The 17,845-nt window shown below is 46.5% G+C and overlaps 1 protein-coding gene across 9 annotated transcripts in view; it reads left to right on the plus strand.

The window, feature by feature from the left end:
- Traf3ip1 (TRAF3 interacting protein 1) overlaps positions 1-17,845 on the plus strand; it is a 37,235-nt gene that overhangs the window by 1,420 nt on the left and 17,970 nt on the right. For 3 of the 9 annotated variants that reach the window (XM_027397595.2, XM_027397587.2, XM_027397588.2), the window contains exons 2-8: positions 1,912-1,980; positions 2,902-3,063; positions 4,191-4,328; positions 4,421-4,837; positions 6,193-6,264; positions 8,745-8,820; positions 12,711-12,806. In XM_027397595.2, coding sequence (XP_027253396.1) covers positions 1,912-1,980; positions 2,902-3,063; positions 4,191-4,328; positions 4,421-4,837; positions 6,193-6,264; positions 8,745-8,820; positions 12,711-12,806 — 1,030 coding nt within the window. The remainder of the gene's footprint in view (positions 1-1,911; positions 1,981-2,901; positions 3,064-4,190; positions 4,329-4,420; positions 4,838-6,192; positions 6,265-8,744; positions 8,821-12,710; positions 12,807-17,845) is intronic. The other 6 variants (XM_027397590.2, XM_027397592.2, XM_027397591.2 and 3 more) reach the window with 3 other exon arrangements.

Raw genomic sequence — 17,845 nt, forward strand, 5'->3', positions numbered from 1 at the left:
TAGCATTGTACAGCAGTCACAGTTGTGTGGGGCCTGTCAGGGCTCCTGGTAACTTCAGAGAATCACTGTAGGGGAGGAGCAGAATCGCCATGGTACTCCAGAGGGTCTCTGGGACTTAGGGCATTGTCGGGACTTAGTCTCCAGAACTCAAGGTCTCCCCTGGTGTTGTCCCTCAGACTTACTCCTCTCAGCAGGTTGAGCACCTCAGTCCACCCTTCGCTTTACTCATTTTGGCATGTCTACCTTAGCTTGTAATAGGTGCTGTCGAGGAATGTGGCCCTGTGGGTTAGCAGTCTTAGGTGTGTCCAGGAACGCTCTGGAATCCACCCGAATCCCAAGGTACTCAGCTGGGCTGGTAGTCTCCCCTTCCAGACTGTGAGACACTTGCAGCCTATCCTGGAAGGCTTGAGGAAGGGATTAGCTATGTGGAGCCCCATGAAGCAGGCAGTTGCTGCCCTCCAACACGAAGGAGCCAAGAAGCGCTAGCCATTGTGGCGCTGGCCTGTCACAATGGGGACTGCTGAGCCTGGGCTTTTCTTCTGTACCATCAGCCCGTGGCTTACTGGGAGTGCACTTTATCCTGAAGTCACTCAGGAATGTAGTGGGGCTTGTGGGAGGCAGGAGGAACATTGCAGTGGAAGTGAACAGGTAAGGGGAAAGGCCTGCTTGTCTTCTAGACTTCAGTAGATCCAGTGCTGAAGCCAGTATGTTCTGGTATAAAGGTAAGTACACTAGCTGTCACCTCCTTGTCAGAATTGACATACTTGGAAGGATTTTCAGGTCACCGGTGGAGAGCCTTCTGGATGATTTTTCTTTTCCCTGAATATTGCTCTCAAGTCACCTTCATGGGTTAGCTACAGCTAGCTGACTGTTTCTTCATTAAGTCTCCATTCTGTGACATGAATGTCCCTTGTCACACTTGCTGTGCACAATTTAAACTGCCATTGTCCTAGGAAAATCTGAGCAAAGGCAGTTTCAGTAATGCTAGATCAGGATGTGCTGATGGTCCGTCCATGTTCCAGCTGTCTTCTCTAAACCTTAGCTCAGGATGCTCTGGTGCGAGCTTTCTTCTCAAAAACAAATGACCCAGCACAAGCCCAGCCCACCTGAGTAGTGTGGCTCTCCTTAAGTTTGTTGTGAGATGGACTCTTCTGGATTAATTAATAACTAGCATGATGCAGCCAGAGTAGCTGCAGCCCCATCCCAGAGGAGGAGGTGGCATTCACCTGGGGCTGTCTTGCTAGCAATGTTTTAAACCTACCTCCTGGTAACCTGTCACTGTGTACCATTTGCCTAGTCATTCGTGTCCTTACTGAATATCTCCTTACTGAGTACTAAGTAACTCCTTCTGGAGTCCATTCCCCCAATGTGGTCTGAGTGCCCTGGTGAAGGGTTGTGTGGTCAGGTCCTCTGCTATATAAAAACTGTGTCTCCTTGGAGTGCTTCAATTTGAGTTTCGGGTCTCAAGTGGCTGCAGAGGGACTGGAGTTAGGCCGGGTGTTACAGTGGCCTCAGGCTCCTGCCTCCCTACGTAACTTTGGTCCCTCTGATGGAAGCTGTCAGCCAGGACTTGGTGTTTGTTTTCTTTTGTTCAGTGTGTATTTCCCAGCTCTTCCCTGTCAGTCTCTGGCCTCAGTGGGAAGCTATCCTCTTGGTCCTTCCATCCCCTGCCGTGAACTTCCCAGCACCTGCTCAGTGTTGGTAGTCTTTGCTGTCTTCATAGCTGGTTGTTCTTTGAAGCCCAGACCCCACATTTAGTAGCATCAAATGTCTGTTGAGGAAGGGGATGAGTCAATGAGAGCTGTAAGTGTGGCTGGGTTCTGTCCTCTCCTGAGAGTGGGGTTCAGTGGATGAGGTCGATGAAGAGGCTGTCCAGTGAGGTGTGTTTGATGCTTCCTCTGTGTTCTGCAGGTGATTAGGATAACTGGCTTCATGAAGGGCCTCTACACAGATGCTGAGTTGAAGTCAGATAATGTCAAGGTAGGTTCTCCTGTGAGTTCCTTTTCTCCACACCCTTGCCTTCAAGAACAGAGCACGTTTCACAGGCTGCACACTGTCGTGTGTATCATGCCTGTTCTGATAGACGGGTGGGATACAAGGCTGGTTGATTTTGTGTTATGTTATGCTCCCTTGTTTCATTTTCTCATTCATGGCAACTACATGCTATGCTAAATTTGTCTATTGAAAAGCAGTACAAACTCCTCAAGTTATGTATCTAAAAATCAAGATTGTATTTTAAAAGACTTTAAAAAGAATTCATGCGTTTGTGCAGAGTATTTTGATCACATCCACACACCACTGCCTTCCTCCAACTTCCAACTCCACTGGTGCTCCCTGCACTGTGTTCGTGTGCAGTGCCTGTGGGTACTCCCTACACTGTGTTCCCGCCAACAGTGTGTGTGTGTGTGTGTGTGTGTGTGTGTGTGTGTGTGTGTGTAGTGCCTGTGGGTACCCCCTACACTGTGTTCCTGCCAACAGTGTGTGTGTGTGTGTGTGTGTGTGTGTGTGTGTGTGTGTGTGTGTGTGTGTGCAGTGCCTGTGGGTACTCCTACACTGTCTTCCCGCCAACAGTGTGTGTGTGTGTGTGTGTGTGTGTGTGTGTGTGTGTGTGTGTGTGTGTGTGCAGTGCCTGTGGGTACTCCCTACACTGTCTTCCCGTCAACTCTGTGTGTGTGTGTGTGTGTGTGTGTGTGTGCGCGCGCGCACGCGCGCAGTGCCTGTGGAGTCCAAAATAGGATGTCAGGTCTCTAGAGCTATAGTTACAAAGTGGTTATGAGCCACGGCGCTGGGAACTGAAACTTGGGTCCTCTGTAAGATCACTATACACTTTTAATTACTGAGCCATTTCTCCAGCCCAAAATATTTATTTTAACATTTGCCTCTTACATGGAAATATTTCAGGATAAAGATGCAAAAATCAGCTTCCTACAGAAGGCCATAGATGTGGTCATGATGGTCTCAGGAGAACCCTTGTCAGCAAAACCAGCTAGAATTGTGGCCGGGCATGAACCTGAGAAAACCAATGAGCTGCTTCAGTTGATTGGCAAGTGCTGCCTTAACAAGGTAGGTGGAAGCCTGCCTTTTGAAGCCTGTCCTGGAAGGCAGCTTTTCCTGGACTGGCAGAGCTGTGTGAAACGCTTTCTTTTAGTTTATGCTTCTGGAGCAGGTGTGTGAGAGAGCAGTTCCTCTGCTGAGAGCTGTGGTTATTTGGGAATTGGCTGGTGGGATGGAAAAGTCCACCTACAGAGAGCTGTCCACTACCGTGGATGGCTCTGAGGGATGCAGGAGCCAGAATCTGCTTTTGATGGGACTTGAGGTAGTTTTCTGTTGTGTTAAACCCAAGTGACAACCATCCCAGTGGGCATACACTTTCATAGTTTGAATACATTAGTGACATGTGATTATCACTGTTGTCCACTCTTCATTTGCAAAACTAACATTCTGTACCCATCAGGTAAGAATGTACTCTCCTGCTCCTCACATCCTAGTAACAACTGTCCCATCTCTGTCACCACGAGTGTGACTGTCCACGTACCTCATGGATGTGGTAGTGTTAGTCCTTTCATTAGCATGGTGTCCTCAGAGTTCATCCATGGTGTACTGGGGTCAGTTTTCTTGCCGCTTAGTTAGCAATAGTCTGCCGTGTGGCTGGACTACATTGTTTGTCCACTTGTCTGTCAAGGGACTACGTCTCTGTTACTTCCACATGCTGGCTGTCACAAACAGGGTTTCTTTGAGTGCAGAGTGGAACTGTGTCTTTAGACCAGTTTTCAGTTCTCTTATAAACCCCAAGAGAGTGGTGGCTGGGTCATGCTGGTTGTTCTGTGTCTGCTTGTAAGGAGCCACCATATCGTTTTCCAAAGGGTGGCACCACTCTGCATCCCCAGTGACTCACAGGCTCCTAGTAGATGTGTGGGGATTAGATCCTGGGGTTTTGTTTGAAGACATTTGTAGTGCTCTGTGCATGTCCACACTGGCAGTTTGGTAGCAGGGTGGCAGGATTATCAGGGGGGCTGTCATTAGTAATGTCTGTCAAATATGGTGCTTTGTCACTAACATTTTTATAGTTTATCCTCCAAATGTCTTTTATGGTGGGAAGGAAATCTGTTTAATGAACTGTCCTTGAATGCTCCATCTTCACTGGTTGTTTGTGTTAACATCATTTTCTCTTCCCTGGCATGGCCAACAAGCTCTCCAGCGATGAGGCAGTGAAGAGAGTCTTAGCTGGGGATAAGGGGGACCCGAGAGGACGGACCTTACGGACCTCCAAAGCACATGAGACTGATAACAAGAATGTGAAGGAAGAAGAGTCCAGAACTCATAAAGATGTGAGTTGTAGGCTGCACGTCTTTGAAGTAGCAAGTCTTTGTAATTAAGTCAAATGTGAAAAGTGACGCACCTGTACATATATTTTCCTCAGGATAAAAGAAACTCCGAGGTGAAGGAGAGAAGCACAAGCGAAGAGCACAAACAGAAGGAAGAACTGAAAGAAGAAAACAGACCCCGGGAGAAGGAGAGGGACAAGGAGAAGGCAAAGGAGCCTGACAGAGACCGACACAGAGACCCTGAGAAGGACAAAAACAGAGAAGGAGATCGAGAGAAAGCCCGGACACGCACCAAGCAGGACAGGGACAGAAGCAACAAAGACAGAGACAGAGAGGCAGAAAGGGACAAGGAGAGGGACAGGAGGGGTGAGGGGGGCAAAGAAAAAGAGAGGATGAAGGACCGAGACCGTGACAAGGGAAAAGACCGGGAGCGGCGGAAAGCAAAGAATGGGGAACATTCTCGTGACCCTGACAGGGAGAAAAGCAGAGATCCAGACAAGCCAGAGAAAAAGGCATGGTCACGATCAAGACTTTCCTTCTTTTCTTTAAGATTTTATTTGGTATTTTTAGGTTTATGTGAGTGAATGAGTTTGTGTACCATGTATGTGCAGGAGCCCCTGGGGCCCAGAGAGGGTGTCACATACCCTGGTGCTGGAGTTACCAGAGGTTCTGAGCTGCCGTGTGGATGCTGGGAACTGAACCCAGGTCCTCTGCAGGGCCAGCCAGCGCTCATAATCCCTCCAGCCCCGAGGCCCACTTGGAGAGTGTGGTGTGCTCTCTAACACAGTATCTGTCCTACTTTTGCTTTTTTAAAGATTTAGTTTTTATTTTTAATTTTTTAAAATTTGTGTGAATCCATGTATGCTGGATGCATAGGTGGTTGTGAGATGCCTGATGAGTGGGTGCTGAGAATCGAACTCTACATCTCTGCAAGTGTTAGCAGGGACTCTTAACCTCTGAGCCATCTCTCCTGCTCCTGAACCTGTCGTCCTGGAATATTTGCAACTGTGAGTTGTGGCTGTCTTTGATTCCTTGTACTAATCTAGGGATATAGTAGTTTCTTGCCAGGCATCTTGAATGAATGAATGAATGAACGAATGAATGAATGAATGAATGAATGAATTTGTTTGTTTATTTATTTATCATTATGTGTGGGTGCATGCAGTGTGTGTAGATGTGGTGTGTGTATGCCTCAGTGTGGAGCCAAAGGACAACTTTGCGGAATTGGCTCTCCTCACCTGTGTGTGGGTTCTGAAGATCTCACCCAGGGTGCTGGGTTTGCATGAAAAATGCTTTTACACTCTGAACTGTCTTACTGGCATCGTTCTTAAAAACTTAAGATGTTTTTGTGACTTGTTAATAGTAGTTCAGCCATTTAACTCAGCATTATTCAGGAAGTTTTTGAACATTTAAAATACCCTTAAGCACATACTCTGGGTGTTATTAAAGCTCACTGTTGAATTCCTGGTCTAATAGAGTGCTGGCACATAGTAGGCATACAGTAGATCTTAGGTGAAGGAGTGAATCAGACATCCAGGGATAGTTGGCTTTTCTGGTGTTGAATGTTTGGATGGTGCTGATCAGTTCATAGCAGTCTATGAAGTATCTTGGATGCCAGCAGGCGAACTGAGATAGGGAGCCAGGGAACACTACTGTCCAATGCTTCTCTTCTTGGGAGACTCTTGGGGTGTTTAGGCAGAGTACCATGGCTCTCAGATCTGGAGTGGCAATGTGCCCCTGTGTGAGTGGCTGTCTTGTTTGTTCCTCAGTGTCATGTACTGTATCTCTGTGGTTTTCTTTTCATTGTTAATATTACAGATTTGAACAATTCTAAAGTGTAAAAGTATTCCTCTTTTTATTTTTATAGTCAGCAAGCTCAGGGGAGATGTCTAAAAAGTTGTCAGATGGAAATTTCAAAGATGCCAAAGCAGAGATGGAGGTAAAGTTTAAAAAACAGGTTCTCTTTCTGTGTGTGTTTGCTTTTCTGGTGCCATGATAAAACACTGACCCAAACCAACCTGGGGGAGGTAAAGGCGTATTTGGTCTATACTTCCACACCACAGTCTATCATCAGAGGAAGCCTCGAGGCAGGACCATCTGAGGGAGGCAAATTCTTTCTCCCTTCCCTTTCCCTTTCCCTTTCTCCCTTTCCCCCTTTCCCCTTTTCCCCCTTTCTCTCCTCCCCCTTTTCCCTTCCCCCCTTTCCCCTTTCCTTGTTCTGTTCTGTTCTGTTCCCAGACAGGATTTCTCTGTGTAGCCCTGGCTGTGCTGGAACTTGCTCTGTAGACCAGGCTGGCCTCAAACTGAGAGACCAGCCTGTCTTTGCTTCCTCAGTGCTGGGATTAGAGATTTACACCATCACACCCAGCTCTTGAGGGAGGCAGCTGTTTTTTTTTTTAAAGATTTTATTTATTTATTATGTATACAACATTCTGCATTCTGCTTCCATGTATATCTGCACACCAGAAGAGGGCACCAGATCTTATAACTGATGGTTGTGAGCCACCATGTGGTTGCTGGGAATTGAACTCAGGACCTCTCGAAGAGCAGTCGGTGCTCTTAACCGCTGAGTCATCTCTCCAGCCCAAGGGAGGCAGTTCTTAAATTGAGGTTTCTTCTTCTCTTGTTTCCTCGTTGGTGGCAAGTTAACAATAAAAACCAGTATTGTGTGTGTGTGTGTGTGTGTAGATTGGAGGACACCCATGGTGTCAGTCCTCTCTCCCACCTTTTTTGAGACAGGGTCTTTGTTTTTCTGCTTTATACCCCAGGCTAACTGGGCCAAATTTCCTGGGGTTCTCCTGTCCTCTTTCTGTAGGAACAGAGGGATTGTAGACATTTGTTCTGTGCACCCAGCTTTTCTGTGGATTCTGGACTTCCAAATTCAGGTCTTTACACGAGTAGGCATTTTACTTTTCCTGATGCTGTGATGAAAATCCCCTGACAAAAGCAACTTAAGGGAGAAAGGTTTTGATTTGGCTCATAGTCCCTCACAGCAGGGAAGCTGTAGCCACGGGAGCTTGAGGGAACTGATCATAATTTCCAGCCAGTGCCTGGTGCCACCAGCAGTGGGGTGAGGGGTTCATCTACCCGAGGTGATCCCACAGTCATACCCAGAAGCCCATTTCCCAGGCAATTGCAGGTCCATCACGTTGGCCTATTGAGCTGAAGGATCATTTGCAGCCAGCATTTACCACTGAGTCTTCTTCCCAGCCCTTGAAGAACAGTTTTAAGAGATGTCAGTTTAGACTTGGTGTTGAAGCTGTGAGTGCTCTCTCCTCTGGTCTGCTGGGCCTGGGAGGGTGTTGTGCTTAAATTGCACTGTCTCATGGATGTTGTGTTGTGAAAGCTGTGGCGTACCTGCTTTATCACCTGCTGCACAGGTGGGATGATGTTCTGTGGGCACTTCCAGGTTTATGCTCATCTTTGCAAGACTTGTCCAGTATGTGTAGATCATTCGGGAGAGATAGTGGAGGTGGCTTCCAGGGGTAGCCAGGTAGAGGGATCCATCTAAGCTCTGCCTGGTGAATTTTGGACCCTACAATATGTCTCCTATAGCTGATGTACAATCATGGCATCATCCTTTTGTAGGCTGGACTCATCAAAGGTATTGAGGGACCATTGAAGAGTTGAAGCCAACTTCCACAATTCATCTTGAAGCATTCAGAAGCAGGAAATGCAGGCATAGAGCAGGGCCAAGGGGGTCGGGGTGGAGACATGGGACTGTGTGAGGATGGGAGCATAGGACTTTGCCAGGCAAGGAGGGGTTGGGGGGACGGTTGAGGGAGGTTGGAGGAGGAGAAGGTAGAGAGAATGAGGGAAGAGAAGGGGTGAAAGTTTGAGAGAAGGAGGGAGGGGTAGAGGGAGAGGACTATTGTGTTCTCTCTGGCTCCTTTTGTTGTTGTTTTAAAACCATGTTAGCAGTTTTTACTTACAGAGTTCTGTACAAATCCACTTCAGTAATGGAGCGCAGTCATGTACCATGTGTGACGTCTTGATAAGAGATGGGCTGCATCTAAGATGGGGGACCTGTAAAGCTCTATAGCTAATTAACACTATAGCATCTTGGTTTGTGCAAATGCTACACCCTGAGGTGTGGAGTCACTGAGGAACTCACCTACTGCACAGCATAGTTTGACAGGTGTCTTGTCCTTCAGCTTAGGACTGTGGCAACAGAGCTAGGCTCCTTATAGGCACATCTCCCAGTGTTTCTCTCAGTAAGTGGCACAGAGGGACTAAATGGAGGGCGAGAAGATTTGATGTCCTCTGTGTCTTAGGTTTGAAGATGTAGTCACATGGGGCTGGTATGGTCCCTCAAGCCAAAGGATGTAACCCTTTACTCTCTTCCAGCAGAGCATGAAAAGTAAGTTCTGATGGGCTCCATGTGCCATGTGCCAAGTAACTCTCTTTCTTCTCTTTAAGGCTGAGGTTTCTGTGGGAGCATCCAGGTCCTTGACATCAAAAACGACAAAACGGAGATCTAAGAACTCACTGGAAGGTACTGCAAAGCTGCCTGTGCATGCAGCTGAGATGGAGGCCGGTCTTTATGTATGGCCAGAGTGTAGGAAATCCTGGGGAGCACAGCACTGTCACAGTTGGGGGTGGGTGGGTGGGTAAACTCTGAAACTGGAGATTGTGTCTTCTGCACATATTCACAGAGGGGCATGTGTACATATATATGCCTCCCAGCGCAGGAGAACCTGTTGCAATCTTAAGGGTGCATTGAACTTCCTTTCAGAATTACTTGTCAGTCATCTCCGTCTCATTGGTTCTTCTGCTCTGATAGAAAGAGCTCAACCCTGTTGCAGATCAAATACAGAGCCCACAGACAGATGTTGTTGCACTTAGAGAAGGAATCATGTTGAATGCTGAACTCATAGGCCTGGCCTGGGATTTGCTCAGCAGACCAGCAGACAGGCCAGGAGAGCCTGGGGACCCTGGGACAGCCACTAGTGTTGGAGGCGCCCTAACTTCACTCAAGTGTGGAGTGGCTTTGTTGAGCAGTAGTAGTTTTGGAAGAATCACCCTCTTCCTAACTTGGGATGTTGTGAGAGGCAGGAGTATGGTGTTTGGGGTTTTTCACTCAGTAATGACTCTTGCCTAGCTTGTGATGCTGCGGTAACATTTTATGTCGAAAAGCCTTTTCCTATGCCTGCCCTCTGTGAAAGAAGCCCACAGGAATGGTTGCTGGCCTAAGGGCGAGGGTGATGTTAGGCCTGAGCCACAGGGCCCCATGGACACCCATCCCATCCCTTCCCTGTGCTTCAAAGCTCCCCAGGTGTCACAGATGTGGGGTGTGAATTCTAGTGGGACTGCATTTCCCTGGGTCAGCAGTTTTGGGTTGCTCCGATGCACCTGTTGCTCTGCCTGACTGCTGTGAAGTCCAGTGGTATTCATTTCACACACCCCTTGTTAGGGTGTCTGCAGGGTTTGAATGGTTCCCCTCTGGCTTCTTAGTTATTCACTTGGCTTGCCTTCTGAATTGCCCGAACATGTAATATTTTAGCTACTTGTGGTTTTTGGTGATGTGTCTAGAGATTGGAGACGTGAAGATTGGTCTTATCAGACATTTTTATTATTTAGGCTTTTAAATGAATTCCTTTTTGTAGTTCATGGTATAAGCTGAGACTCTGGATTGTTGAGGGTAGTGTCCTGGTGAGCTGCGCTGTCTTGTTACCTGCCCTCTGCTGCTGTTCTTTGTAAAGAAGTTTTATTTAAATTAAGCCGTTTGATTTGTTTATCTTTACAGAGTAAAACAAAATTTTTCTTTTTGAGACCAAGTCTCACCATACAGCCCTGGCTGGCCTTGAATTCAAATATTCCTCGGCTTCTGCCTCCTGAGTGCTGGGATTAAAGATGTTCACCATCATGCCTGGGGTGTTGTATTTTGCTTTTTCTTCTAGTTAAATTTCTTTCAGATAAATGAGTTTAAATCACTTATCCCTTATATTTACCCTACTGCCAGGAAGTAAGAAGACTAACTTGTCATGACTTGTGTTAACTGTGTTTTCCATAATTTGGGAAGTCCTGGCTGTGTGTGTGGTATGCTGGGGTGTCTTTTAGTTGAGGTGATTGTTGATACCTTGTGTTGTTTTATTTCTGGGAGCCCTGTTTTCCTCCTCACCCTGCTTTTTCTTGGTGGTTTTGTTCGAGATAGGGTCTTACTATATAGGCAGCCTCAAACACACTTTGTAGTCCAGCAGGCTGCCTCAGCCTCCTGAGAGCGGGGATTATAGGTGTGCATTATCACACCCTCTATTCTAATGCTTGCTAGTTTGTGGAAGCTTTGTGACACTGTCTCCCTTCTCTGTGTCTCCTCTCTTCTGTGATCCTCAAGAGAATATTCCATCAGGGACTTGCAAGAAATCTGACTGTGAGCCTCACTAAGCTGGCAGCTTGGTGGACTTTTCTCTTCCCAGCCTCACTAGCCAGACACTGATTCACTGGAGGTCCTTCCCTCAGCAAGACTGGCACCACACCAGACATTCTGCCTTTCTTGAGTGGGTCATCATTTGAGCAAATGCCCTGAACCAGAGGTGCCCAGGACACAGGGCTTAGGTGTTTGGTTCACAGGGTAAACCTTGTATCCACTATGAAGAACAGGGATTCAGACATGAATAGACTCTTAAGGCTCTTCTGGAATTACCATAGCACTTAAGAGACATATGAGAATATGACACTTTTCCTTACTCAGAAACAGCTCATATTTTATATATTTCTAGCATATACATATACATATACATATACATATACATATACACTTACATATATATATATACACTTACATATATATATATATATATATATATATATAATATATATTATTCAGAACTTACTGAATTCATCTTAGTTCCTTTGCTTGGTAACTGCAGCATTTCTAAGTTTAACACTTATTTCCATCGTGTAATTTCATGTCAGGAAGAAGGGACTCTAGAGCCAGTGAAAATAGCCTTTCCCCAGAAAAAGAATGTAACGCTTCCTACCGTAAAGCTAAGAAGGACCATAGCATGAAGCAGCTTGGTAAGATCACTCAAGCAGCAGTGAGGTTGGGGAGTGTGTGTCTGTGAGTGGAGCCAGTCAGTGTCTGATCCTTTGCTTCTGGGTGATCTCTGACCATGGAGGGTGGCCACTCAGTGCTTGCTGCTATGTGACGTCAAACCTTGTGTTTGGAGCGTTTCCCCAGGCTACAGTAGATGGGAACGGACTGTGGGCTCTGTCAGGGCTGCCACAGTGAGCTGCCACATCTTTCTCTATGTCAGCCATGGACTGAGGTTGCCCATTTGAACCTTTTCTTTCCTGGGCAGAATCCAAAGTATAAAGAGACTGACTGCTGGAGTACAAACCTGTGTATGTGAAGGAAAGTGAATCCAAGAGAAGCAGGAATGAGGGACTCAGGCAAGGACAGCCTCAGTAACCCAGGGCATCAGCTCCTGAGCTGCCTAGGAAGAAAGAGGTCCTGTAGCAGGCCTGGAGGAGAGACTGTGAGCTGCTGCAGGCATGTTTGAATGCATGGCAGAAGCCAGCTGTGGACTAGAGTGGAGAGAGGGACAGTGGTTGGAGAAGGGCCCATATCAGCTGGCAGGGCCCTGAGAAGCTGTCTTCTTGGCTCTGTGGGCTGCAGGTGTGTGCAGAAGGCCTGGGTGGATTTTACACAGGGTAGGGCTGAGATTTGGCTCTGGAGGGTGGGAGTGGAGGCTGGAAGACATTGAGAGTTTGTAGCATTGAGAGATGGTGGTGTGTGAAGATGACAAAGAGTGGTAGCTCAGCTGCAGAGCCGTGGTGGGAGCAGGTGAGAATTAGGGATTTGGCAGTGCAATTGATGGATTAGATGCCACTAGCCTGGAAAGAAAAGACTCTAAGGGGAGACCCTCCTGGGAAATGTGGGGTGCAGGTGCTGGTTGGCGGGTTATGTGGCATTGCCAAGAACTCTGCGACATTCAAGTAGGAGATGTCTGAAGCAAGCATAGGTGTGCATATGTGTGTGCACAGACTGCCAGTCATTTAGGCCATGGTGAGGGAGAGTCATCGAAGCAGGAGACTGCAGGTGAGTGCTCTCGGTCTGCAGTGATGGCCAGTGTGGCCTTTAGATGGTCATGAGCCCAGATGCTGGAGGAGCAGGGGGCCTGCCAAGACTCAGACTGGAAATTGGATCAGAGGAAAAGTTGAAGAGGGTGTCCTGAATGTCAAAGGAAGGACATGATGGAGAGGAGAGAGGGCATCGTGTCCAGTCTCCTAAGGGCTGTCCTGGGCCAGCTGAGAGTTGAGCACTGACTGGACAAGGCAGTCTGTTGGTGACCTTGGTAGTAGGCCCTGTAAACCCTAACTAAACCAGCCCAAATACAAAATGCCTTACAGCATTTTAATCTGCTGTTAACTGTTTTATGTCAGGAAGGAAAGAGGATAATATTTCAGCTAAGATTTTAGACTCCATAGTGTCGGGACTAAATGACGAACCAGATCAGGAAACGGCAACTTCAGAAATAGGTAAGAAAATGCATCCTTCAGTTTGACTCCTCTGGTTTTGATATGAAATAGTTCCATGTTGGTGGCACTGTTAAGAGAAACTATCCTTCAGTTTAAAATCTTCCTGATTTTGATACAGAATATTACGTGTCCGTGAGCTATGAATTATTTTTATTCTAAGCACTTTAATGCTCATCATATTACCCCTACCCCCCCATGTATACTGAGGATCAGATATGACTGATTGATTTAATTTGCTAAGTTATGTGATAATTTTATTCAATTGGTATGAAGTAAATCTTTAAGCTCCCTCCCCCCATTTTTTTCTTCGAGACAGCATCTCATTCTATAGCCCAAGCTGGTCTCTAACTCACAGTGATCTTCCTGTCCTAGATGCTAGGACTACAGATGTGTGTCACACCTAGCAGCTGCATGCCTTTTTGTATTACATGTACATACTATTGCATGTGTTTGACAGGCATGATGTATGTTCATAACATTTTGCTCTTTTTTTTTTTTTTTTTGAGACGGGGTTTCTCTGTGTATCCCTGGCTGTCCCAGAATTCCCTCTGTAGACCAGGCCGGCCTCAAACTCAGAGAGATCTACCTACCTGTGCCTCCTGAGTGCTGGGACTAAAGGTGTGTGTGCCACCACTGCCCTGCTCTTGCTCATCTTGACACTGATGGCAGTAAGATAATGTGGATTGCTCCATAGAGGAGTTACATTTTTATATGGGGATATAAAAATCCATTCATTCGCAATTCTCTACCATTAAGGCTTTAAAAAGTGGGTCAGTGAGATGGCTCAGGAGGTAAAGATGCTTTCGGCCAATCCTAGGAACCTGAGTTTGATACCTGGAACCCACATGGTAGAAGGAAAGAACTGACCTCCACAGGTCAAACCCCCCCACACACACACATACAGAGAGAGGGGGGGGAAGGGGGGAGGAGGGAGGGAGGGAGGAGAGAGAGAGAGAGAGAGAGAGAGAGAGGGAGGGAGGGAGGGAGAGAGAGAGAGAGATTCTTTAAGGCCTTAAAGAGCATGTCCATGGCACATTGTGATAATCATTATAGTTAAAGCTGGCAGGGTCACCCTCACTGTCAGGCACTCTAGTTTCCTGTAGCTTTAGAACACATTCTTTAGGAAGAGGATCCTTGAGTTGCACTCAAGGGAAAACATGACACTAATTTTGATTTTAAAGGAAAATAACATTTTTTCTGGGCTTAACCTGCCTTGTATCTACCAGATTTTGTATAGTTTTTCTTTTTCCCTTGGTGGTTTTGTTTGTTTGTTTGTTTTTGGATTTATTTTTATGTGCATTAGTGTTTTGCTGGCATGTGTGTCTGTGTGAGGGTTGTCAGATCCCCTGGAATTGGAGTTACAGACAGTTGTGAGCTGCCATGTGGGTGCTGGAAATAGAACCCAGGTCTTCTTGAAAAGCAGTCAGTGCTCTTAACTGCTGAGCCATCTCTCCAGCCCCCTTTCCCCTTGTTTCTGAGACAGGGTGTCTTCATTTCTTTTAGACTGGTTGGCAGCAGGCTCCTGGTATTGTCCTGTCTCCACTTCCCCAGTGCTGGGATTATGGGAACGTGCCACCCTCCCTGGTTTTTTTGTGTAGGTTCTGGGGCTCCAGACCCAAGCTCCCATGCTGCGCAGCAAACAGTAAAGTTCTGAAACTATTTAGAATGATGGTAGGTTGCATTTGTGCATGCGGTCCTTCTGAACTCAGATCTTTAAGAGGGATGTTTGGACCATTCTGTTCCCTTATTGGTGAGGAGGTACAATGGGATTGCTCCATAGAGGAGTTACATTTTTATATGGGGATATAAAATGTATTGCTGCCTTGTTTCACGTCAAACTCTGTACGTGGCTTCTCTAGGCTGTCAGTCTTGGTTGGCCAGATACAAGGCTTTTAACTGGGGCAGTCAGTGTTCTTACCGGCACTGTGGACCTGTTACCCTTCAAGCCCATCTTGTGATATATGTTTTATTTTAAGAAGAGCTTTTCCCGTCTGTAGAGGTGGTGGTGAGGGCTGGGAGGTGTCTTTGCTTATTTAGCTGTGACTCCCCCATCCAAGACCAGTGGATGACTCCACCTCTTCCGCTTACACCTCCTGGCCTGGAGCAAGCTTTCAGGCTGTTCCCTGAGCCACGTTCTTGAGCCCTCGTGTTCCTCATTGCATGTGGGTATGGGGATAGCTGCTCTGAGAGTGAGCGAGATGTAATCTATTTGAAACTGACAGCCCAGTGGGACCATTGATGTAAAATAAATTGAAACCATTCTTAGGCTTATTTTGAACAGTTTATAAATCTTATCTACAGGTGTGAAAACATAAGTTCTGTCCTTAAGAAGTACACACTGTACCATTGTTCAGTAGCTTAGAGAGAAACCTGATGCCCCCTGGTAGTGTGAGTGTTACTCCTATACCTCCCCCCAGTGGGGTGGTCAGGGTGTGGCTCCTATGCTGCCCCTGGGTGATAGGGCTGACACTGTGGGTTTAGGTAACAGTGGTCAGATGCAGAGTCCTGGCTTGGGAGTGCCCCAGGCATCTCTTCCCCAACCCATCTGCCCTGCTGCTACACAGGTCTCAGCCAGGAACTAGCTCTGGTTGCTGTCATGGTCACTAGCATTGTCTCCCAGCACAGTTGTTTGGGAATTGAGAATTTAGCAGCTGCTGTCCGTTCTTCAGTGCCTTGCATGAGTATGATTTCCAGAAACAATGTCCCAGTGTCCATTGAAGGGTCCTCCCCCTCCCCCCCACAGCCTTTTGTTCCTAGTTCTTCAGAGAGGAACTGTCCTTTCTCGTTTTCTTTTTGAGATAGGGTGTCACTATGTATGTAGCCCAGGCTGGCTGGGGACTCAGGACCCTTCTCCCTCTGCCGGCGCAAGCTAGGATGGTGGGTATGCATCATTCTTGACCTGCGTGTATTTTCAAAGAAAGCAGTCATCTGGCTGGCCAGGTCTTGCATGTGACAGGTTCTACTGTGGGTTGCCCAAGAGTGTGCATGAGTTTTGGTGTGTTGAACGCACCAGGAGTCTACCCATGTCCCCTCAACCTGGGAACACCTACTTCCTGCCTGCATGGTTGCTGTAATGTGAACTTGCACCCTGTGTCTCTCTAGTTGGACATTTCCTGGATTTTCTGCTGCATTAAACCATCATTTTTTCTGCTCACTTTATCTCACTCATTTTGTTTTATTGCTATTATCAAAAATATAGCAAAGTATAGCAGTGCAGCTCACCCAGTGCCTAGGCTTCATGTGAAGTTTAAACGCTTTATGCTTGCTTTGCCTTAGCTGTGAATTTTTAGGAATGATTACAACATATGATAAAAACATCTTGATAATTTTCTGTGCAGCCCCCAAATGCAGTAAAACAAAATAGATATTCTCTGACATAACAACACTGGGCAGAATTATTTTCTGATTATTATTTAAAATCCAAGCTGTGTTCTAATTTTTTAAAAATTATTTCCCACTGTTTGAAAATGTGGTTATGCAATCAGACTTAACAGCAGCCCTGCATTGCTGGCTAACACTGGGCAAAACCACTAACACAACACCAGAGTAATAAAGGCTGCTTCCGAATACCGGGGAGAGTGCAGCTCAGTGGTTGAAGTGCTAGCCCTGTAAGCCTGACTGGAGTTGAGTCCTCAGGGCCAGTGGGAAGAGCTGACTCCATAAGGTTGTCTTTGACTTCCATGTGCTTGCCCACACCCATGGATCATATCCTCTCAATAATATAAATCAATAAAAATATTTAATATAAATAAATCAGAATTTATTTAGAATTTATTTATATTACTTGACCAGTGGAAGCCAAGCATAATGGTGAATGCTTGTAATCCCATCACTTGGTTTGGGGAGGCAGGAGGATCTGGAGTTCAAGGCCAGCCTTGGCTGCATGTTGAGTTCAGGGTCAACCTGGGCTACATTAAACAAAACAAAACAAAATAACCTCGATCCAACAAAACTAAAAGCAAACAAAACACAACCCAACAAAACAAAACCAGTAGATCTTGAGAAAGGTAAAATTATGTGATGTATCTGAGCTAAGAGGTATATATAACTCAGTGGTAGGCTACTGGTCTAGAACGTGCCAGGCCAGGTCGGGCTTGGATCCCACCACACTCCCCTACCCCAAATCAATGAACTGATCAAAGCAGATGGACAGGAAGGAAGCACCAGTGCCGTGGGCTTCCCACAGGCAGACAGTGGCGTATTTTCACTTTCCTCTCTGGTGCTGGCTTTTGTAGAACAAAAGTGCTTGGTGCTCATAAGGGCAATGAGAAGACTTGGGCTTAGTGGCTCTTGTGCAGTTGGTGGTTCCCATAGCTGCCGACTTGCTTGTTCTTAGATCTTAGAATCTCATCTCATTCCTTGGCTGTGCTCTATAAAACACTTGCAGCACTTGGTCCCTTCATTCAGACTGTTAGGCCAGTATTTTTATAAAGTGAAGAGAAATTTACTTATAAAGCCATGCACTGCTACTTTATGTAGTTCTTCCTAACTAGAGTGGCCATTTGACAGGTAATGGCAGATTGTGGTGTGAACTATTCTTTGAATGGCTTTAAGAACTTACACAGTTGGGTTTCAGGAAGCAGATTTTTCCAGGGCCCTTGAGTTGGTGAGTCAGTTTCAGAGTTGGGCCCGCTCCCCATGCACAGCCTGCTCAGTGAGCCCCTCTCTTACCCTTTTGCTTTTAATATGGGAAGTATTTTGTTTACCTCACATTATAGACTTTTGTCTGTTTTTAAGACTTGCACATTAGTAATCAGCAGACCGTATTTGGGACTCTAATGTGTTGAGGGATGTGTACCACGACAAAAGTATTTTCCCTTTTCTCTTTCTTTCCTGATGTGCCAACTGTATGAAGCTTGGCTCTCAGGCCTGGCTGGTGGGAGCTGGTATAAGTAGTTCTAGGATGGGGAGGTCGGGCCAGTCTGCTTGGATGGGGAGTTCCCTCAGCTCTGGGCCAGGCTCATTTCTGGTACTCTCCTCCCATGTCTTGTCCCAGAACCACATGTTCTCAAAAGCTACCCTTGGCATCCTTGGCATGT

Source organism: Cricetulus griseus, chromosome 2 (assembly GCF_003668045.3).
Source record: "Cricetulus griseus strain 17A/GY chromosome 2, alternate assembly CriGri-PICRH-1.0, whole genome shotgun sequence".
Lineage (NCBI taxonomy): Eukaryota > Metazoa > Chordata > Mammalia > Rodentia > Cricetidae > Cricetulus > Cricetulus griseus.